General features: G+C 33.1%; 1 protein-coding gene across 2 annotated transcripts in view; it reads right to left on the bottom strand.

The window, feature by feature from the left end:
• The window catches only part of LOC141290032 (ephrin type-A receptor 7), a 200,858-nt gene that overhangs the window by 147,535 nt on the left and 29,639 nt on the right, over window positions 1–23,684 (bottom strand). For both annotated transcript variants that reach the window (XM_073822228.1, XM_073822229.1), the window contains exons 2-3: window positions 11,261–11,325; window positions 4,433–5,102 (exon numbers count right to left, since the gene is read on the bottom strand). In XM_073822228.1, the coding sequence (XP_073678329.1) occupies window positions 4,433–5,102; window positions 11,261–11,325 (735 nt within the window). The remainder of the gene's footprint in view (window positions 1–4,432; window positions 5,103–11,260; window positions 11,326–23,684) is intronic.

Below are 23,684 nucleotides of genomic sequence, written 5' to 3'. Positions count from 1 at the left end.
AGCACTCCTGCTGTGCTCTTTATCAAGAGCGGGGTGCCGCGCTCTCCTTTCTATTCGCTTCACTTGAATGAGATGGCACCGCGGTCACGTGTGGTGTTTGTAAACTCGCCTTTGTGTAGAAGTGAAAGTGACAGCTCGGCTAGTATCGATACTTCGGGAAATTAGTATTGGTATCGTTCGGATATTTCAGTATCGATATTTATCGAAATATCGATATTTTTGACAACACTATTAGATTGTATAATTTCAAAATGTAAAGCCAATACAGAATGGTCTAGTGTTGTCACAATACTGGAATTTCTAACTTCAATACGATACCTTGAAAAATATCGATTTTCGATACTATTTTCGATACCACAGAGAAAAAAAACTGCCACAATATTAAGGAGGTAAATTTCTTTTTTAATTTAAAGATAAATATAACATATAATAAGTCTAGAACATGACAATGAGGTACAGTATATGCTTATGTACACTGCTACAGCCCTGTTCAGCTTCTTAGCTTCATTTGAGTTTGCTTGCATTTGACATTTGACCACAGTTAAAGTATTTACTCGTCTAAGATTACTCAATCAGATTATATTAACGAATTACGGTAAAAAACAACACAACACTCATATCAGCAACAATAATAGGCAATCTTATTTAATGATTCAGTAATGTTAAAATGAGCACAGTTACCAACCTCTTGAAAATTTTTATATAGATCCGGGTGTCTGTCTTTCAGGTGCTTTGCGAAATTAGTGGTGTTAGCACCTTTTTTTAGCACTGCTCTGTAGCAACTCTTATATATTGGCTTGCTTGTGTATTTCGACTTTCCATGTTTATTTGCTTCATATCCGAAATATTTCCAGATAGCACTCCTGCTGTGTTCTTTATCAAACAAAGCCGGTCGCAGGGTCGCCGCACTCGCCTTTCTATTCCCTTCACTTGAATGAGACGAGACAGGCACTGTGGTCACGCGCCTTTGTGGAGAAGTGAAAGTGACAGCTCGGCTAGTATCGATACTTCAGGAAATTAGTATTGGTACCGTTCAGATATTTCAGTATTTATCGAAATATCAATATTTTTGACAACACTAGAATGGTCCGATCTCGGCTTTGTGAAATTATGTTACATAAAACATATCTGCATGAAACAAAATCAGCAGATGAACTAAATGAGATGTAAATTCACTCCCTGACAACAGGTGGCGCTTATGAAACAGCAGCAAAACAGCATTTTCTCTAGTTACTGCTGTAAACAAAGCACTGCTCTTTTAAATACTACATTAATATGCGTTATAAGGAGGTAAGATGAAAAAAAAATACAGTCTAAACCTTTCTGAACAAAGGCAGTTCCCTTCAGACATGCATTCATACAAACCCACACCCCCAATTCAGTATTTAGGATTTTTGTCCAATATTTTGCGCATTGTGAACAGTATTGTATGCAGTTAACAGGGATCTCCTCAGTCTACATTGCTTAGTCACTTGTACTGCTATGCCATTTTTTTAAAACATTCATATAATTTGCGTAATTTCAAACAGTTTAAACCGGTACAATCGCCAAATAAGTTTTCAATTACATTAAAGGTTGTATCAGCGATTCTAGCCTGAAACATAAAGTGTCACTTTCAGCTGACCTTTCTTCACGATCCGCTTGCTGCCTGCCCCATAAATTGTCTGTGAAAAAAACGCATCTCTCTGGTCAGCCTAGGGTCCGAGATATGCCAAAAAACAAACGGTGCTACCAAGGATTCCACAGCAAAAACAAACAGTGTTCCAACCAATCACCGTCAGGGGGTGGGTGTTGTGGACTTTCGTACTGGTGGAGGGATGTGAGGGAGGCAGAGCGAAAGTCCACAACACCAACCCCCTGACGGTGATTGGTTGGAACACTGTTTGTTTATCTGTGGAATCGTTGGTAGTGCCGATTGTTTTTTTGGCATATCTCAGACCCTAGGCTGACCAGAGAGACGTGTTTTTTTTTCACAGACAATTTATGGGGCAGGCAGCGAGCGGATCGTGAAGAAAGGTCAGCTGAAAGTGACACTTTCCCCCAGTTTCACAGGCAGGGCTTAAGCCTAGTCCTAGACTAAAATGTAAGTTTGAGCTGTTTTAACTGAAATATACTTGCACTGACTCATCTTAAAATATATAAGTGCCTTTTTATTGTTTTAAGATGCACACCAGTAATGTTTTTTTTCTAAGCATGTTTATAAAAATTACTTAAATGTCCTAATTGATCTATGGCCTAATTCTGGCTTAGTCTAAGCCCTGTCTGTGAAACCGGGCCTTTATGTTTCAGGCTTGAAATCGTTGATACAACCTTTAAGATTTCACTTGAACGCTTTATTTAGGGTTTCATCTACTACATTTGTTAACATAAACTAACAAATGAAAAACTCTTCTAAAGCATTTATTAATCTTATTTCATTACATACATTTGCCCAGTATGTTCCTGCTGAAAAAAACCCAGCTAAAACCAGCCTAAGGTGGTTGGCTGGTCTTCGTTGGGCAAATCTGGAAGTAGTTGGTTTTAAGCTGGTCTCCCAGCTTGGCTAGGCAGGTCTAGCTGGTCTCCCAGCCTGGCCAAGCTTGTTTTAGCTGGTAGTGACCAGCTAAATAAGTGGTCAAAATCCCTCTAAAACCAGCCTGCTAACCAGCTATGACCAGGCTGGATGACCAGCTAAAACCAGCCAACCAGCTTAGGATGGTTTTAGCTGTTTTTTTTGTTTTTTTACCAGAAGGTTCTGCTTTATAAGAAGGAAACAACATATTTATAACATATATATATATATAATTTATAACGTGAAAATCGGTATGCACATTCTTGGTCCAGAATGCCACATGCGGCTCTAGGGACATTTGTGTATCTCAAACAACATGGCTGCCATAGGCAGATACATTTTGAGCACCTGTTAGACACAGTAAATAGAGATTTATTGGAACATAACTTGGTGGGCCTGTTTGACTCAGAGCCCTAAAGGTCTGTGAGAAATTCGAAAGAAATCGGCCACTGGGGGGCGATTCTTAGCTGGTTTAACCTGGAAGTCGATGTTTTTTCAGCTTAGGCTGGTTTTAGCAGTTCTTTTTAGCAGGTTCTGCATTATACTACCTGTACAGCACTTAATAAAAACTAAGCTAGACTAAACATCCAATACACTGTTTATTGTAAAGTGTTACCATTTTTTCAGTCAGATCTTTTAAATGAGTCAGTGAATCCAGCTTACAAAATGAACGATTCATTTGTAAATGAGACTGATCCGGTTCTGCTGACTGATTCGATGATCCACTTGCAAAACTGCTCACTAGACGGTAAAAATATCTATGAATTAGTTAATTTTTTATCATTCGCTTGTTAAACAAAATGATCACAGCAAAAAAATATAGTGCAAGATTTACATGGACCACTTTTTATGATATTTAGGGGTTTGTGGGGTATTAAGGACTGCTAGAAATTTGAAAGAAATCGGCAACTGGTGGGCGACATTGCATTTTCAATGGCATAAATGTATATTCTGTGGTTTTTCACATATACGCATGATATTCACATCATACTACAGACCTCCTCGTTCCAAACAGCTTTGACTCTAGATCCTCTGCTGTCAATCAAACCATTAGTTAAATGACTGAGAAGATGTTAAAACACTACTTTTGCAAACTAGTCCTGAGTTTTTCCACTCAATCCGGGGAAAAAAAAATCTGCAGTACAATTCTCTGTACTCTCTAGGCCAATAATGATCAAATTTTTTTGAAATTTACCCTTTGGGAAGCTATAATGGGACTGTTTAAATACACTTAAAAGCCATTAAAACCTAAAAGAAAATCTAAAACTTCACAAAACCTGGTGGGCACATGCGACAGGTGACTAAACACGGATGCAAAGTTTTAGGGAGATCTGCCGCTATAACAGTCATAAATGTTTAAAAAACATTATATTCCTATGGTAAATTACTAGGATTTGCTAAAAATTGATTTATAACAATCATAAATGTTTTAAAAAAACATTATATTCCTATGGTAAATTACCTAGATTTGCTAAAAATTTATTTAGGTGGTTACAGGCTTGCTAAATAATATGTAATGTCTTTTATCATACGTGCTTAAATGTCTTAAAGTGCTTAAATCACAGTAATCGCTGCTTGCAGCTATATTTTAGCACTGTTTTTAAAAGACTGAATGCCTCAGTCCATATTGATTGAAAAGATGAAGGTGAGTAACTGATGACAATTTCCATTTTTGGCTGAACCATTACTTTAATGAACAGGCCAAACCTTTCATCATCTGCACAAAAAAAAAAAAAAAAAAAAAAACTGATAACCAGCATAAATCATTATGAGACTGCAAGGACTGCTTTGATTTCACCAAGGTTACAATTATAATTTTTAAACGAAAACTTTTGCGCTACACTACAAAGTTTTGAGTGAAACTTGAGTTGAGTTTCTTACCCTCACAGCTGCTGTGTCCCTCCTCGTAGCCAGCGCTGCAGCTGCATTTCCCGATGGGCACCAGCCACTCTCCTTCAGCGCTGCAATGCATTCTGGGAGGACTGTCCGTGTCCACCTCAGAGTTATTCACGCACGACCCTCTCACCTCCACCAAAGTCGAGAAGGCAGCTTCAGCTACCGTATCCGGGAACACTGCTAAATTCTGCACCGTCGACAAACAGCGTTTGTAGTACACCCTCACAGAAACTAGCGCAACGCACGCGCCCACATCCTGGAAGGCTAGATGGAATCCTTTGCGGTTGATATGTCCTATCTCACGGACTTCGGTGTTAAGTTTCATCTTACGTTCTCCCAAATCGCCCTGCGTGAAGCTTTCATCCGCCGCGATGGTGTCGATTTTGCTGTAGCGGTCTTCGCGGGTGACACGGCCCAGGTCCCAGTCGGACTCAGCGTAGAGGAGATTGAAGGTCTCCTTACAGCTACCAGACACGCCTGGGATGCTGTTGCAGTCTCGCAGGGTGAACTGCAGCTCGATGAAGATGCGCTGGCCACCCTGCCGCCATATCCAACCCGTCTGGAGCCAGTTGTTCTGACTGGGCTCCATCACGTTGCATACTTGATATGTGCGAATGGGCTTGTATTTCTCATCGACACCACTGATTTCCTCCCACTGAAATGAGAAGAGAGAGAGAAAAAAGGATTCAAATTAAGAAATGTTTGAATAAGAATCAAGGACTCTAGATTTAGACTCTATTGCAAAGCTTTTTTTGCCATTTATGTGTTAACATAAAGCACAATGAAAAAAGTTTTATTTGTTATTTTATTTTAAGAATCAAGGTCTCTAGATCATAATATTCAAATCTGATGAAAAAAGAATTTCAACAAAACAAACAAAAAAATCTTTAACTTTTATGGATTGTACCATCTTTTTGAATAGGATTTAAAATCATGGTTTCAGATCATGATATTTATTGCAACTTTTCTGGCTTTTTGTCTATTAACATTGGTGAGATATATATATATATATATATATAAAATAAAATAAAAAACTAAATAAAATAAAAAATAAAATAAAATAATCTTTTCAATGTTTGCCATTGTGCTTTAAAAATAATGACTCTAGATCATAATATTCAACACTGGTGGACTGCCAATTATTTGGGGGATTTTTAAAAATAATAATATAAATAAATAAATAAATAAATAAAATTAATTAATAATAATAATAATAAATAAATACATTAATAATAATAATAATAATAATAAATAAATACATTAATAATAATAATAATAATAATAATAACAATAATAATAAACTTAAATAATAAAATAAAATAAAATAAAATAAAATAAAATAAAATAAAATAAAATAGCCATTGTGCTTTACAAATCATGACTCTAGATCTAAACATTTAACACTGGTGGACTGCCAATTAATTAGGGGAATTTTTTTTTAAGTAATAATAAAAAATGCTTTTAATAATAATAATAATAAACTTTAAAAAAATTTAATTAAATTAAATTAATAAAAAAAATAATAAAAGAAATTATTTTTTATCTATTTTAGATATAAATCTTTATTTATGTCTTTTATCTAATAACACTGGTGTTGTAAAATAAAATAAAATAAAATGTTTTCAACTTTTGCCATTGTGCTTTAAGAATCTGGACTCTAGATCATAATATTCATTGCAAAACTGTTTTCGCCTTTTATCTATTAACACTGGTGCTAAAGAATTTACTAAAGATTTACAGGCCTAATTACTACAAAGAGTAACCATATGTACAGCATTGTCTATATGTCAATAAGAGCATCACATTGCATTTATATTTACAGTGCATACAGTTCAATCTGTATATAGCTTGATGCCAATGATCAAACACAGAATTTATTAAGACTAAAGCATCTTCAATCAACACCACAAACAAGCTCATTGTCTCATAGAGAGATTATAATGAGCCTCTGAAGACGAACACTCTCACAGTGTTTTCACAATTAATTGCAGTGTAATGAAGATCCTTCATTTCTGAGGGAATTGAGCAGTTTGAATCCGCATCTGAGTTTGGCAGAGTCTCTCCGCAGATACGACTATGAATGGCAGTGAATTTCAAAGCATCCTGTTGAAAACCTGAGAGATCAAACCTGCGTTGCATGTATGCATATACGTGTGTGTGTGTGTGTGTGTGTGTGTGTGTGTGTGTGTGTGTGTGTGTGTATGACCACGCAGCTGTGGTGGGAGCAGGAGACGGAGGATTTAATCGCTGTCAGGTCCAGAATTAACAAGCTAAACAAATAACAGCTTGTAGCGAGTCCCCAGCACGCAGTCGTTTCTCCTCATAGATAACGTTACGAATGACGGAATGTGTCCGTCCTGAGCAGAGACGTCCTCTGTAAGGCTTACAGCTCATCTCAGCTATGAATCAAGCCATGCATGTGATCTTTAGCACGTGGTTTAGCATTGAGAACGAGAAAAGATGTAAGATGGGAGATAGGACACAGAAAGAGACAAATGGAGTTTATCTGGTGAGGGCAAAGCAGTCCATACTGGGATTGCAGCAGAGATGAGCAAGTAATACAGTTGGGGAATCAAGACACAGAAAGGAAACAAGAAATAGACCGGTGAAAGGTAAAGATGGGGGAAACAAAGGTGGACAACCCTAAAACTAACTACAATGATGTAACTCTGACAAATCTCAAGTACATCATAACACTTAATTGTGAATTTTGAGTCAGATATGACTGACAGTAATGACTTGCAATTCAGTGAATGAGTCAGATGTTAATTCACTGAACTCTTTGAATGATTCATTCAGCAAATGAGCAGTTTTAGACCACCGGCTTCATCAGAAGCAGACCACAGAAGTCATTTATGAATTGGATTACACTGGTTTTACATGCAACATAAGCATCTGAATTGTATATCCTGAGAAATAAGCAAGTATTTTAGATTTGAATATGATATTCCTTCCATATTGGTAAAGGATTACAGACATTCAAGAACTATATAAAATAATCTGTTATTTTTTTCTATGGTATTTTTTTTTTTAAACAAATTAAATTGATTTCTGAATAACAGAAGTTTGTACAAAGACATTTATTATTTATTTTACATTATTATTTATTTTTTTATTTTTTTTACGGTTGGGACTCAGGAACCGTATTGTTTTTGTTTTTTATATAAAAACAGTACAATTACATAATTTCATACTTCACGTTTTACATATTAAAAATGCAAAATTAGTATGCAAGCCAATGTAGTTCCAAATGAACTGAAACTAACAATTATTGATAATTAATCTGATTATATTTCTTCAATTTATTGCATGAAAGATCTTATTTCATTATTTTATTTTATATTTTAATTTTTTTTTTTAGATTTAAGACTCAGGAACCTTCTTCAATTAACTGATAAACTATCCCATTTAATTTTTTTATATTTATATTTAATTTTATTTTATTTTAAGTTTGGGAATCAGGTACCATCCTCAAATCATTGGATAAAAGATCCCATTTCATCATTATATTTTATTTTATTATTCATGTTTTATTTTATATTGTTTACTTGATTGTTTGTTTATTTATTTTTTTTAATTTAAAAAAGTTATTAACTGTTTGATCAGTTTTATTAATCTGTTGATTATTTCTTCAATTCATTGGAAGAAAGATCCCAAGATTAGGTTTGGGACTCAGGAACCTTCTTCAATTAACTGGATAAAGGATCCTATTTCATGATTTTACTTTATATCTTTTTTTTTTTTTTTTTTTTTTTAAATCTTTTTAGTTTTGGGACTCACAAACCATCTTAATTTAATTTGATTAAAAAAAATTCAATTTTATTATTTTATTTTATTTCATATTATTATTTTATTTTATAATTTCTTTTATTTTTAATTTTATTTTTGGCACTCAGGAATCTTCTTCAATTATCTGGATGAAAGATCCCATTTCATTATTTATTTTAGATTTTATTTTTTAGGTTTTATTTCATTTTAGATTTGGATAAAAGATCCCATTTCATTATTTAGTTATATATAGTTATATATATATAAAATTACATTTTTAGGTTTAGAACTTAATTAATTGGATAAAGAATCCGATTTCATTATTCATATTTTCATTATTTTGTAATTTTTTTTTTTTTGGGGGGGGGGGGGGGGGAACTCAGGGACCTTTTTAATATTTTAATTTTAATTTTAATTTAAAAAAAAAGTTATTATTGTGCTCTGTCTGTTTGTTCAATGACGGTTATGCGCAACAATCTTACGGGTTCTACAAAACAGCCTTAACTACTTCCAGCCATCCGCTACTGGTACAGCGAAGTTATGGCCACCTTCTATAGCCGGTGTTTACAGGAGCTACCACAAACAACAATTTCGGATGTACACCGTATAGCCAAACGGACGTCCAGAGCCCCAAGTACTCTGTTAGATAAGGGATTTAACTTTTACGCCTCCTCATTTATTCATAATTATGAAGGTATGTAGTATAGTTTTTTCTAATGGCACCCGGCGATGACGTTATAGCATTAACGTTAGCTACATTAACATTAACGTTAGTTAGTTTAGACTTGTATGTTATCAGTACTTTAGCCTTTCCTTTTTGCTCGCAGACGATTAAAACAATCAAACGAAGACTGCATTTTAGCAATGTTGTTATAGTACCAACATCGTTAAATGCAGATGACTAAGTTAGGTCTAATGTTTAGGTAGACTGCTGTTCTTAGGTGTTTCACAATAGTAAAACATTGTTAGAATAATGACAAATGTGATGACTGAATGCTGTATCTTCTTGTCCACCAGTTTCAAACAAAGACAGGTTGACCGGTACTGTCAGTGTCAGAGCAGCTTGTCACAGGTCCATGCAGAAGAATGAGAAACCACACAGCTTGAGAGTAGGCTAATGTTTAGGGAAGGGTTTGGGTATTCTGTACAAATCTTAATTCAGTGTTATTTGTTCTGATAACTGTTTAAGTTGCAAAATTCACTTTAAAAACACTTCAAAGGACACATCAGTGACAATCTTTGTCCAATTGTCAACAGGCCATCAGTCAAACTCACTAAAATCACACATATTACCTCCAAGATAATCAGTCTCCCCCAGTGATGCGCGGGTCAATGTATAAACAACCCGAACCCGACCGACGTTTTCAACTAACCCGCCTGCAACTCAGACCGCAAAAAAGAAAGAAAATATTGTACCCGACCCACATGTTTAATATTTGCGACTGACACCAGCGATTATATGCGGCTATGCGGTGGAGATGCGTTCACTGTCAAACATCATTCAGTATTAATTAGGTAATTTTGTCAAAAGAAATGTTCTTGATTACAAGAAAAATACAGATTGTTCTTGTTGTGATTTATTTTGTCTTTCCTTTATACAGATTTAAATAGTTTGGTTTTCGAAGTACTCTAAATGATGTCAGTGATTGTCCGATATATATATATATATATATATATATATATATATATATATATATATATATATATATAGACTACAAGCTAATTCCTTTTTTCTTAACTTTTAACTTCTAAAAATGATCAAGAATATTAAATCAACTTAATAGGCTAGGTTACCAGATTTTCTTACACAAACATAATGAATGCACTTTAAAACAAAGTTTTCATATATAAATTCAGGAATCACGGATATGACAAAATAATATTATTTTATATATATATTAATTGTTTAGCTATAATAGTTGTATCAAATGAAGGAATGAGGAATGAGGCAAATGAGGAAATTATAGTGCCTTGAATTTATGAAATAATGTTTAATTTCGTTCGGTTTGCTCTCTGGAAATGTAAAGAAAAATACAGTTTTTACTTGGAATTCGTTTTTAATCCCTGGTTTTAAACAAGCATATACATGAGATAATTTATATATTAATACTTGAATAAATGTTTAAAAATAGTGCTAAAAATTGTATAATTAAGGAAATTAAACAGACCTAGGCATTTGAAAAGACATAGTGAAATGTGTCTAAAAATTCCAAAAAGAATGATTAGTCCTGTTTTCCGTTTTCCGGTTCCCGAATTCAACTCAGTTTAATTAATCTGTTGAAAGATCCCATTTCATTATTTTACTTCATTTTATTATATTATATTATATTATATTATATTATATTATATTATATTATATTATATTATATTATATTATATTATATTATATATATGTTATTATTGTGCTCCATCTGTTTGTTAAATTCAACTCAGTACAGTACACTTTATTATCCCTGAAGGGAAGCTTGTCTTTGGCTCATGGCCCTCATATACACACTGTCCGGTCATTTCTGTAGAAATACAATGGCTAGTACACAACAACAACATTTCATTACATCCATCAGTACACAGACAATACACAATAATATACAAGCCCAAAACATAAAAAGAAAACATTTTTAAATTAGACAATACAACGTCGTAAAAATAGACCATAAAAAAACTATTACACTCATTTATTCAGTATTATACAAAACGGAACACAGTAATAAAGATACAGATGTAAAACACGTCTCTAACACATTAAACAGCAAACCGCATCAAACTTTATGCTTGTTAATTTGTTTAAAGCTCTTAATATAAAAGCACTCAGTTAAAGCTTTTAATATAAAAGCACTTCTTGCACTGTGGCAACTGTAATGTTTCAGATGGGTTTCATAGAAAGTTTCAAAGAAAATGTGTCATTTTCATTATCAATTGTTATCAATTTTAGCATTTATTGTTTCAGTCCCACCATGAACTATGATGGTTTAGTTGCCCTTAACTAAAACCATGGTATAAATTCTACATCTACGAAGATCTAATGAATAAACATAAAGGTCTTACCCCATTAGAAGGATATGAGGTCCAACCCAGCTCTGCCTGGGACTCCTTAGAATTCAGCAAGACAACTGGAGCGGGAAAAAACAAAATCAAGATAGAAACAATATGAGAATGTAGGTATCAAAATCATTAAATCGCAATTATATGTTGTGTATTTTCTTTCTCACTGTCAGAACACATAGAGCTGCGAGTGTTTAATAATAATGAACACACAGTCTCAGAGGACAGGCTGTTGATCTGGAGGGTGACTGCATCAGAGGCGCATTAGAGCTCAAATGGGGACTGACAGACCTGCAGAGCTGCACTTAGTGAAATGAAGTGCACCGGTCATCAGCTGATAATGCTGGACAGCTTTGCAAAGCACAAGAATCTTGACGGCTTTCAGCCAGCGAATACGGTCTGCGGTACACTGTGCTGGTTTAACATTTAAACATTAATTTTCTAAAGAGAAAATAAATGTTTTACAACACCACCATGATGCAATATAGCTCAAGCGGCCTGTGAAGCAAATTCACGCTGGCGTTTGTCATTTCTGCTGCGTTTCTACAATTACAAAGCCCTAATGTGAAACTGCTTATAAACTAAATTAAAATGAGCAGTGAACCCTTGAATGTTGTTATTCAGCAATTCGGACAAGTACAAGACTGTGTAAACTAACACAGGCAAGCTGAAACAGTTTTAAAAGATGCCCTTGACACAAATAGAGCTTGGGCTCTGAATCAGCACCTTGGACAAGGCTTGTTGGGACGTAGCCTATAATTCAGAACCACAGACAACGCCCAGCACTCAGAAACACGGTATAAGCATTAAGCACCCTGGACATCGCCATGACTGTAGGGCCATTTCAGCACCATGGACAGCACCACTGTGTTTTATTCATTCCTAAAACACTGCCTAAATCTGTACAAAACAAGACAGTTTATAAAGGGGTACATGTCTTTTTTAATGCTAACATATCTTTTCCCAGAGTATTTTTTCCATTTTAATTTTTCTATACTCTGGTTTAATGGTTAGATTAAAAATATTAATCAAAAAGAATGTCTAATTAATCAAATTCAGTTTTATTTTTTACCCAATTTTGTGTTTTCCCATTTCATTTTCTGGATACCAATTTCATTAAAATGTCATTACTGTGTTGTGTGCTTACTTTTTTCTGGTAAATAAATTCTGGTAAATATTACTTTAAAATAATGTTTTAATAATAATAATAATAATAATAATAATAATAATAATAATAATAATAAATAGTATTTTAATTAAACTTTTAAGGTTATGACTTTCTCAAATTCTGTTTTATTTTTACCAAATTCTGTATTTTCCCCATTTAATTTTCTTTATTCCAATTTCATTAAAATTTATTAATCAAAAGCATCTCCAATTATTATTCTTTTTTAATATTTTATTATTATTATTATTATTATTATTATTATTATTATTATTATTATTATTAATTTATTATTTCAGAAATAATGTTGTGTATTTACATTCTTCTGGTAAATAAATTCTGGTAAATATAATTTCTGGTAAATATTTCTTAAAACTAGTTTTAATAATAATTTTAGTTTTAATTTGATTAATTAACTGAAATCATGAAACATTTTAATGTTTTAATAATGATGTTTTAATAATAATAATAATAATAATAATAATAATAATAATAATAATAGTATTTTAATTAAACTTTTAAGGTTATGACTTTTTTTCTCAAATTCAGTTTTAATTTTACTAAATTCTGTATTTTCCCCATTTAATTTTCTTCATTCCAATTTCATTAAAATGTATTAATCAAAAGCATCTCCAATTACTATTCTTTTTTAATATTATTATTATTATTATTATTATTATAGAAATAATGTTGTGTATTTACATTCTTCTGGTAAATAAATTCTGGTAAATATAATTTCTGGTAAATATTTCTTAAAACTAGTTTTAATAATAATTTTAGTTTTAATTTGATTAATTAATTGAAATCATGAAACATTTTAATAAACGTTTAACAAAAATTACATTTTTTAGGCTATGAAAAAAAAGTTATTGTTTTTTTCTCAACTTAATCAAAAGCATTTCTAATTAATTTAAAAAAAATGTATTATTTTATTCATTTTTTTTTTTTTTCAGAAGTAAAGTGTTGTGTATTTACATTCTTCTGGTAAATAAATTCTGGTAAATATAATTTCTGGTAAATATTTCTTAAAACTAGTTTTAATAATAATTTTAGTTTTAATTTGATTAATTAACTGAAATCATGAAACATTTTAATGTTTTAATAATGATGTTTTAATAATAATAATAATAATAATAATAATAATAATAATAATAGTATTTTAATTAAACTTTTAAGGTTATGACTTTTTTCTCAAATTCAGTTTTGTTTTTACTAAATTCTGTATTTTCCCCATTTAATTTTCTTCATTCCAATTTCATTAAAATGTATTAATCAAAAGCATCTCCAATTATTATTCTTTTTTAATATTATTATTATTATTATTATTATTATTATTATTATTATTATTATTATTATTATTATTATTATTATTATTATAGAAATAATGTTGTGTATTTACATTCTTCTGGTAAATAAATTCTGGTAAATATAATTTCTGGTAAATATTTCTTAAAACTAGTTTTAATAATAATTTTAGTTTTAATTTGATTAATTAATTGAAATCATGAAACATTTTAATAAACGTTTAACAAAAATGACATTTTTTAGGCTATGAAAAAAAAGTTATTGTTTTTTTCTCAACTTAATCAAAAGCATCTCTAATTAATTAAAAAAAATGTATTATTATTTTATTCATTTTTTTTTTTTTCAGAAGTAAAGTGTTGTGTATTTACATTCTTCTGGTAAGTATTTTTTCTGGTAAATATTCCTTAAAAATAGTTTAAATGATCAATTGTTTTTAAGATTTAAGTGTACTGACCTACTTTTGATTTATTCATCCAAAATCTGGCAAATTCTGTGACATTCCAAGTTTTAAATTTTAATTTTTATGACTGGATTTCGTGCTTCAGTCTGCGTTGTTCACGCTGCAGAAATCTTAGAGCCCTATTTGATCAAAAATACAATAACACTGTAATATTGCTTAGAAAAATGATGAAAGACATGCAGCGCACTTATTAGGCAAACATATTTATATATTATATATTAAACTATATATTATTCTGACTCCAAACTTTTGAATGGAAGTGTATGTTTGCCTAATTAGTGTATTAAAGGGCCCAAACTATGCCACACATCTGCCCTCATTTTGCCAAACACGGTGGGTTGCCATACCAGAAGCTAAATTATTCATTATTTATTGCTACCAAAATGCTTGTATCTCTTTGCTCTGCTCTCTGCTGTCAAACACGCAGCCACGTGAGACCAGCAAAATGCACCACTGTACGCCGCTGACACAGACTCTGTACTCACACGTATTCACACTCACATCACAACTCTAGTCTGAATGCCACTTCACAAGGAGCCAGATGAGCTGCAGAAGGCTGCTTCAGAGGAGCTGTGCACTTCTGCCACGAGAGCACTTGTATCTTACAGCATGACTCAGAGCAGTTTTTAGCCTTGTACACTTGCAGTTACTGCCAAGTATTATGAGGAAAGAAAAAAAGATAGAACATAGAAGACGTACTGAGGGTGAGCATTTGATGTTCCCAAGGTTTTCTGTGGTAAACATAGACACAAATTTCAGAGTGTTCTGACTTTGCTTTAGTTGCTTTGAGTGGGATTTTTTTTCCCCCTCTGAACAGCTGTTGCTCGGTCTCTCCACTTTTAGGGGACAAGATGCCATTTGATTTCTGCTGACACGGGCCCCCTACTGATCTGACCTTCAAGAGACACAGAAAAGTAGAAGCGGCTGTGCCAGAGTAGGTTTTACTACACAATGCAGTCATTCTTAGAGAACCACAGCAGTCAGAGAGAGACAGCGAGGCTGGACTAAGCAAAAGAGAGAAACAGCAAAAATGAGAAAACGACAAGTAGAACGAATCGTTCAACCAAAAATGAAAAATCATTTACTTGCCTCATCATTTCAAACCCATTTGACTTTCTTTTGTGGAACACAAATGGACAGATTTGAAATCTGCTCTTAATAAAGTCTGTTTTCTAAATGCATTTGATTGATTTTATTGTGAACGATTTATCCATGCATGTGCTTTCTTACAATTGACTTCAAGCTCTCATTCAGAGCTGCACTTGAACCTGTGATACTTTTTTCAGGATTCTTTGATCAATAAAAGTTTTAAAAGAACAGCATTTATTTAAAATCGAAAGTTTTTTTTAACAATATACACTACTGTTCAAAAGTCTGGGGTCAGCAAATTTTTCTTCTTTCTTTTTTTGAAACAAATTAATACGTTTATTCACCAAGGACGTGTTAAATTAATGAAAAGTGATAGCATAGATTTACATTGTTAGAAAAGATTTATATTTTGAATAAATGCTGTTCTTTTTAACTTGTTATTTATCAAAGAATGCTGAAAAAAAGAATCACAGGTTCCAAAAAAAATATCTGGCAGCACAACTGTTTCCAACATTGATCATTCTAATAATAAATCAGAATATTAGAATCGATTCTGTGACACTTAAGACTGGAGTAACAGCTGATGAAAATTCAGCTTTGCATCACAAGAATAAATTATACTTTAAAGTATAATCAAATAAAAAACATTATTTTATACTGTAATAAACAAATATTAGTTTTTTTTTTTGGATTAAATAAATGCAGCCTTTATGAGCATAAGAGACATTTAAAAAACATTACAAGTCTTGCCGATCCCACTTTTGAGCGGCAGTGTTGGTCACAATACGGAAGAGAGGATCATTATGACTTTAAAGTCACTCTTTTCCATGCAATTACTATTAATGGAAATATGGAGATTTCAAGCTTCCAAAAAGTGCAAAAGCAGCATAAAAGTGTCATAAAACAGGTAATAAAACTCAAGCACTATATTCTGAAGCCATGCAATAGCTTTGGGTTATTTAATTCATCGGGCATCCTGCTTGACAGTCATAGTCAACTCACTATACAACTCACTATAGAAAAAAAAAAGAGCAGCTTCAGGCATTCTGCTAAACATTTAATTTTATGTTCTACAGAAGAAAATGGGGCCCTGTGAAATCCGTTTTTAATCTTTTTAATTTAATAATTTTAATTATTCTAGACTCTTTAATGGTGCATTTTTTTTCAGAAAGCATGTCTAACTAATTGAAGTCATGAAACATACACAATTTAACAGCAATTTATTACATTTTAGGGTCCTATGAAATATGTTTTCAATCAGTTTTCATTTTTCTGGATTCAGTGTTTTCCCCCATTTAAATTATTCTAGACTCTGTTTTAATGGTTATTTATTTATTTTATCAGAAAGCAATGTCTAATTAATTGAAGTCATGAAACATAAACGATTAAACAGCAATTTATTAGATGTTTAACAAAAATTACATTTTAGGGCCCTATGAAATATGTTTTTTATCTGTTTTAATTTTTTTGGATTCAGTTTTCCCCTATTTTAATTATTCTAGACTCTGTTTTAATGGTTAAGTTATTTATTTATATTATTTTATTTTATTATCAGAAAGCATGTCTAATTAACTGAAGTCATGAAACTTACACAATTTAGAAGAAATTTATAAGTTCAACAAACATTACATTTTTGGGCCCTATGACTTTTTTTCTCAAATTCTCTAATTTTACCAGATTCTGTTTTGTATTAGATTTCTGGATTCCATTTTAATAGTTTCATTAAGTTTTAATAATTAAAAGCATATTGATAAATGATTTTACAAAAAAAAAAAAAAAAAAATCTAAATAATTTTTTATTTTGTTTATTTTGTGTGTGTGTTTACATTTATCTGGTAATTAAATTCTGGTTAATACTTTCTCTGGCAAATATGATCTGAAAAGTAATGTTTTAATCATTTTATTAGTAGTAGTACTACTATCACTACATTCATTTTTATATTTCTGTCACAGTTTCTTCAAGTTAAACTGAACTTTTTGACGGGTTGCTGTGAAGACGTTTTCAGTAAGTATATGATATGACGACAGTTTTACTCAAAAGAAATGGTGAAATGCTCATGAAGAGACTCTCAGAGCAGTTTTAATGATTATCATCACTCATACTGACATGGCAGAGGCTGAAAACACAGCGAGCGCCATGCGTGCTTCACTATGTGTATAGTAAATGAAAACGCGCTTCTGTGTATAGAGATAAATAGTATTTTTGTAGCTTAATATTCACAGACACTAGTCCATATCACGTTTTGATTAAAGTGTACTGTCCTACTTTTGATTTATTCATCCAAAATTTAGCAAATTCCGCGTTATACAATAAATTCAATTTTTTTGATGGGATTCCATGATTCCTTACGCATTTTCAATCATAAAGGCCCTATGAAAGTCAGTCAAACAGGTTTAGAAAGACATGAAGTTAAGTAAATGACAAAGTTTTAACTTGAACCTTTCCATTAAATTGAGCCAGAATGATCCGGAACATAATTCCGGGAGCTTTCATTCCAAAAATACACACTTCCTGTCCCTATTTAGCAAATGTACTTACCCCAAATAACCTTCATTACATTAAGCACTATTCTTCCCTCTAGACATTAGCAGAACCTGGGAGCAGAATTATTCCCTCATCCCCAAAAGCCCAAATTAACCCTTGAAGAGAGGTCACAAACAAAGACAACGTCATAAAGAGGTCTGACTGAAGGATGTGCTTACTGTATGTCACACGGGCACTAATCTCCCTGTCAAACCCAACACACTTATGCAAATCCCAGTGAAAGAATTATAAAATGAGAACCATAAAATTCAATAGAGGGGATTAGCCACATGTTGTTAAACTCCCTTCCATGTAGCTTATCTGCGCATATACATAAAGCTCAGATTGCACCAATCAGAGTCCAGAGACCTGTGGGACACTCATCGGCCTGAACATTATCCCTCTAATAAGCACACACACAAACTTAAATGGACTCTCTATGTGTGTTTGCGGCCGTTAAAACCAACCGAACGGCAAAGCGCATTAAGTCGAAGCCCCACACAGACCTTTATGACCTCATTAAACTTTCAGCTCTGCCACTGGGGTCTAAAGAGCGCTCGCTTTTCTCGAGGGTTCTATGGAAACGTTCGCACGTACGTGCGCAAGCCGCTGAATCATAATAACAGCTGTTTGCCTGGGTTTCCGCACAGAAGGAGGTGAATTCATGAGGACCTCTCAGTCATTCTCGCTCTTCTTTCTGATCAGCTTGGCATCGTTTCGAAATGGGTCACAGTGGCGAACGCCCGCTTTTAAAAACACAACCCCCCTCCGAGCCAACACAACACAACATCCTTCCCAAAACCGACTTGCTTTGCTCTTACATTATCTTGACATTGCTAGGCTTGGAGGCAGTCGTAAATGAAAAGTTGTTTTCAGGAAAAGAGGGCTGAGTGGAAGTCGAGGTGCAAGAGAGTTTCTGCGGTTGGTCAGTGAGAATGGCTTGAGTCATGGGCTGTGACACTGTGTGGGGTCTGGTCTACGTGCTGACAGAGATGTGAGTGACAGCTTCCTATTGATTCAGTCTCCCTAAATGCTGAAGCTTGGCTCACTCATAACGTCATCATCTACCCACCAGATCCTTTGAGCTGTCAGAGTGAAGAGAAATAAGTTAATGTGCTTAACAAGTGATTCAGGGGTCATTAAATGTTCATGGAATGACTTAAGACTGACATGCACAGCTTTGAAAGCTGCTTTGCCTCATGTCCTGTGAAGATGATTTGGAATTAAGGGAGTAAAAGGCAGATTTTTACTTTGTAGTTACTTTTAGATTTTTTTTTATTCTGCAAGGATACACTAAATTGGTCAAATGTAATGTATCACTGTTTCTACAAAACTATCAAAGGGATAGTTCATTCAAAAATGAAAATTACCCAATGATTTACTCACCCTCAAGCCATCCTAGGTGTATATGACTTTCTTCTTTCAGACAAATATAATCGGAGTTATATTAAAAAATGTCCTGGCTCTTCCAAGCTTTATAATGGCAGTGAATGGCTGTTGGGATTTTGAAGGCTAATAAAGTGCATCTGTCCATCATAAAAAGTACTCCACACGGCTCGCAGGGGAGAGCAAAACAAAACACCGGTCACTAATTAGAAGTACAAAACGAGGATTTGTAAAGAAAAATGTTGGGGGATTTTAATATAAGCCAAGAGGGGACTGGTTTTCCTGCTGCTAACAAAACTTGGTTCTTACGAGACTAGCATATTCTCAACAGACCTCGTAAATGTTTGTACAACAGCTAGCAGAAACAATTACACTATATAGTTTTAAATTTAAAGTTTTAAATATGGATATTTTTCTTACACAAATGCATCGATTTGCTTTATAAGGCAGTTTTTAACCCTGCAAACCATGAGTAACATGAATGCACTGAATAGACTTAAAAATCTCAACAGCCATTCACTGAAATTATAAAGTTTGGAAAAGCCAGGACTTTTTTTAATTTAACTCCGATTGTATTTGTCTAAAAGAAGAAAGTCATATACTCATAGGATGGCTTGAGAGCGAGATAATCATGTTTATTTTCATTTTTGTGTGAACTATCCCTTTAATATTTTTGCAGAAATGTTGATACATTTTTTAGGATTCTTGATGAATAGAAAGTTCAAAAGAACAGCATGTATTTGAAATCATTTGTAACATGATAAATATCTTTACTTACGAATAATTAAATGTAGCCTTGTAGAATAAAAATATTAATTTATTTAAAATAAATAAATCTCCTACTCACCTCAAACATTAACGTTTTATGACATGAACTAAAGACGAGAAGTAATGACTGCTGAAAATTCAGCTTTGGAACATTTTAAAATATATTCAAAGGGAAATCTTTTTTAGGTTGTATATTTTTTTTTATTTTTTGACTGTATTTTAGATTAAAGGTGCCATAGAATGGAAAACTGTGTTTACCTTGGCACAGTTGAATAATAACAGTTCAGTACATGGACGTGACATACCATGAGTCTCAAACACCATCCTTTCCTCCTTCTTATATAATTCTGGTGTTTGCAAAAGACCAGCGAAAAATAGGTCAATTCCAACATAACACCGACTATTACGCAATAGCCCCGGGATCGTTAATAGTTACGCCCCCAACATTTACATAGCCCAATCAACATTAACGTCAGTACATCGGTAAAACAAGGCAAGACACTGAAGGGACATGGTTAGCTTAATGCTAGCGCTAGCCTATTACATTGCAGTACATAAGATTTCCCTTACCACATAAACAGAGTAAGGAGAGATGACTGCACTGATGATGGAGAATGATTTACAGATCTTGAGCATCACTAAAGCATCAAAACTTGTGTGGTAAGTCCTTCTTACATTATACACAGAGCACATGCGATCACTATAGAGAGAGTAAAATGTCGGCGGATTCAAAACGGCAGATTCAACAAAACGCATATTAAAAGTGGCTAGAGTTAAATAAATAAAGCGGCCATAATTAAATATATATTTCCTCCATGTGTTTCCTTACAGCTGTGTGAGAGCGAGCAGCTCTGTGAGACAGCCAATCAGAGCAGAGTTCCTCATTAATATTCACCAAGCTTCCAAATAAGGCAATAAACAGAGCATTTCACTCTAGGGACAAATCCTAGGGTTGTAAATGGACCTGTAAAACCGTTTCTGGAGATTTTTTGCCCTTTTCTATGCCATATACCTTCTATGTAGATGTCAGAAAACAATTTGAAATATTGTTTCAATGCATTCTATGGCACCTTTAAATAAATTGAAGAGCATCTTTTAAAAATATATATAAAAAATATAAAAAAATTCTCACCGACCCCAAACTCTTGAATAGTATATGTGACCCTGGACCACAAAACCAGTCATAAGGGTCAATTTTTTGAAACTGAGATCTATACATCATCTGAAAGCTGAATAAATAAGCTTTCCATTGATGTACGGTTTGTTAGGATAGACAATATTTGGCCGAGATACAAGTTTTTGAATATCTGGAATCTGACAGTGCAAAAAATCTTAATATTGAGAAAATCGCCTTTAAAGTTGTCCAAATGAAGTTCTTAGCAATGCATATTACTAACAAAAAAATAAGTTTTGATATATTTACGGTAGGAAATTTACAAAATATCTTCATGGACATGATCTTTAGTTAATATACTAATGATTTTTGGCATAAAATAAAAATCGATAATTTTGACCCATACAATGCATTTTTGGCTATTGCTACAAATATACCTGTGCTACTTATGACTGGTTTTGTGGTCTGGAGTCACATATAGACAAAATGCTGAAATTGAGTTTCATGACTGGTGGGAAGCATGCAGATATTTTTCCCCTATAATTTAAAGTTTATTTTACCTTTTTTTGAGAGCTATCACAAGCGAAATCCACAAATCCATAGTTACTTATTTTGAAATACATGTCACGAATGAAGCCCGCAGTCGCCAATAAGGGTCGGGCTGAGAGCAGGCAGGTCATGTGACCGACTCCCTGAGTGGAGAGTGCTGTCAGCCAGAGCATGTGCTTACATAACGAGTTATGAGATGTGAGCCAAGTCAAAATGATTAGAGAGCATCAAAGAGACAACAGACAGCTCTGACTAATGCACATTCAAAGTGACAGAACTGTTCTACTAGCAAAAAAGGTTGTACCACTAGAATTTGACATCTGAAGAAGAAACTGCAAGTTTTAGATGGAAGTTAGGTGGTTGACTACTACCAATAATAAGAAAGCACATAACCCTTGAGCATCCACAAGCACAGACAAACACACACACACCTTGGTTTCCTGTCCCACTTAACCTTTGTGCTGATTGCTGTGTTTTTTTAAATGTCATGGTGGGCCCTCTATGTTAACCGGAGCTCTTTTCTGAGTGAGAGGACAGTTTTAGTGAAGCTTTCAGACACACCTCAATAATTGAAGCCATATCATTGTTGGTACCTCCATTTCGCCAGGCTAAGTTGAGCAAAGGAATATTTTATTCACACAAGAGCTGCTTGTGCACAAAACAGGATGTTTATGCCGCGTGTGCCACAGCAGTTAGGATTTCTCTAGCTGTAGCCGCTGTTTGGCATCTCCCTCTCTCGCCCTTTGTGTTTCTGTCCATGTTGGTCAGGATTTTCCACTTATGAAGTCAAGAGGGTTTAATTCAGTTGGGGTTGGCATCAGAACGGTTTACTGTGCTGTTCGAGAATTTAAGATCTCTGTAATATGAGGTTATGGGGATAGAAGTGGGCTGGGCACAAGTAAAAATTTGCTAAAATAATAAAATAAAATAAAATAAAATAAAACAAAAAAATAAAGATGACAGATGCACCAAAATAATACATTATATTCTAATATTTATTATATTTTTACTTGTATATTTATATAAATCTTGGAAGGTTTTTTATTATTTATTTTATATAGGACTCTATTGTTATTTGTGTATGTATTGTTATTTTGGTGATTTGAAGATGCGGTAACAAACTTAATTTCCCTTTCAGGGATTCATAAAGTATTTCTGATTTTGATTCTGATAATAATAGCAATTTAGTTATAGAGAAATGTAAGTCAAAAGTAATTTAGTTATAAAGAAAATAATTCAGTTATAATTGCAGCCTTGGTGAGTAAAAGACTTCTTTCAAAAACAATTATGCCGAACCAACATTTTAAGTGGTAATTTATAAGGGCTTTTACAATTATTAAATTGCATTTACAATATTTGATACAGCGTGTCCTGAATTTTGCAGATTCTGTTTCAGATATTCTATTTAAAATGACCCCAAAAGAAAATGTATCATGGTTTTCACAAAAATAATAAATATATTAACAAATATGTTTTTTTTTAGCAAATCAGCATATTAGAATGATTTTTAAAAGATCATGTCTCACATTAAGCTCAGTTTAAATAAATAAATAAACAAATAAATAAAATTTATTTATTTATTTATTTATTAATTAAAAGGGTGCCCTGTATCAAATACCGTAAATTGCAATGGCATTATAAATTACCATTACCATAAAATTTGGGTTCTGTGTATATATATATATATATATATATATATATATATGTATATATATATATATATAGACACACACACACAACCCAAATTTTGGAATGGTAATTTATAATGCCATTGCAATTTTCAGTATTTGATACAGGGCACCCTTTTTTCAAGTTCTGTTTCAACTAAGAATTTTCTTTTTGGTGCATTACTAGGAAAACTATACTAGGAAAGGAAAGGAGGACAGTGTAAGGGAACAACTCCTCCCCCATCTCTAATTCTCCTTCTCTCTCTTTCTGTCGTTGTTAATAAGCAACGGAGTCAAGAATGTGGACGAGGGGTTGCGTAAGTGGAAGAGAGAGAGGGAAAGACTTTTTTCCCCTCTCTCAATTTAGGAATCCACTTTAGATCAAATTAGACTCTGATTC

This window comes from Garra rufa, chromosome 17 (assembly GCF_049309525.1).
Source record: "Garra rufa chromosome 17, GarRuf1.0, whole genome shotgun sequence".
Lineage (NCBI taxonomy): Eukaryota > Metazoa > Chordata > Actinopteri > Cypriniformes > Cyprinidae > Garra > Garra rufa.
Note: the sequence above shows the minus strand (reverse complement) of the source record. Positions and strands in the feature narration are given on the sequence as shown.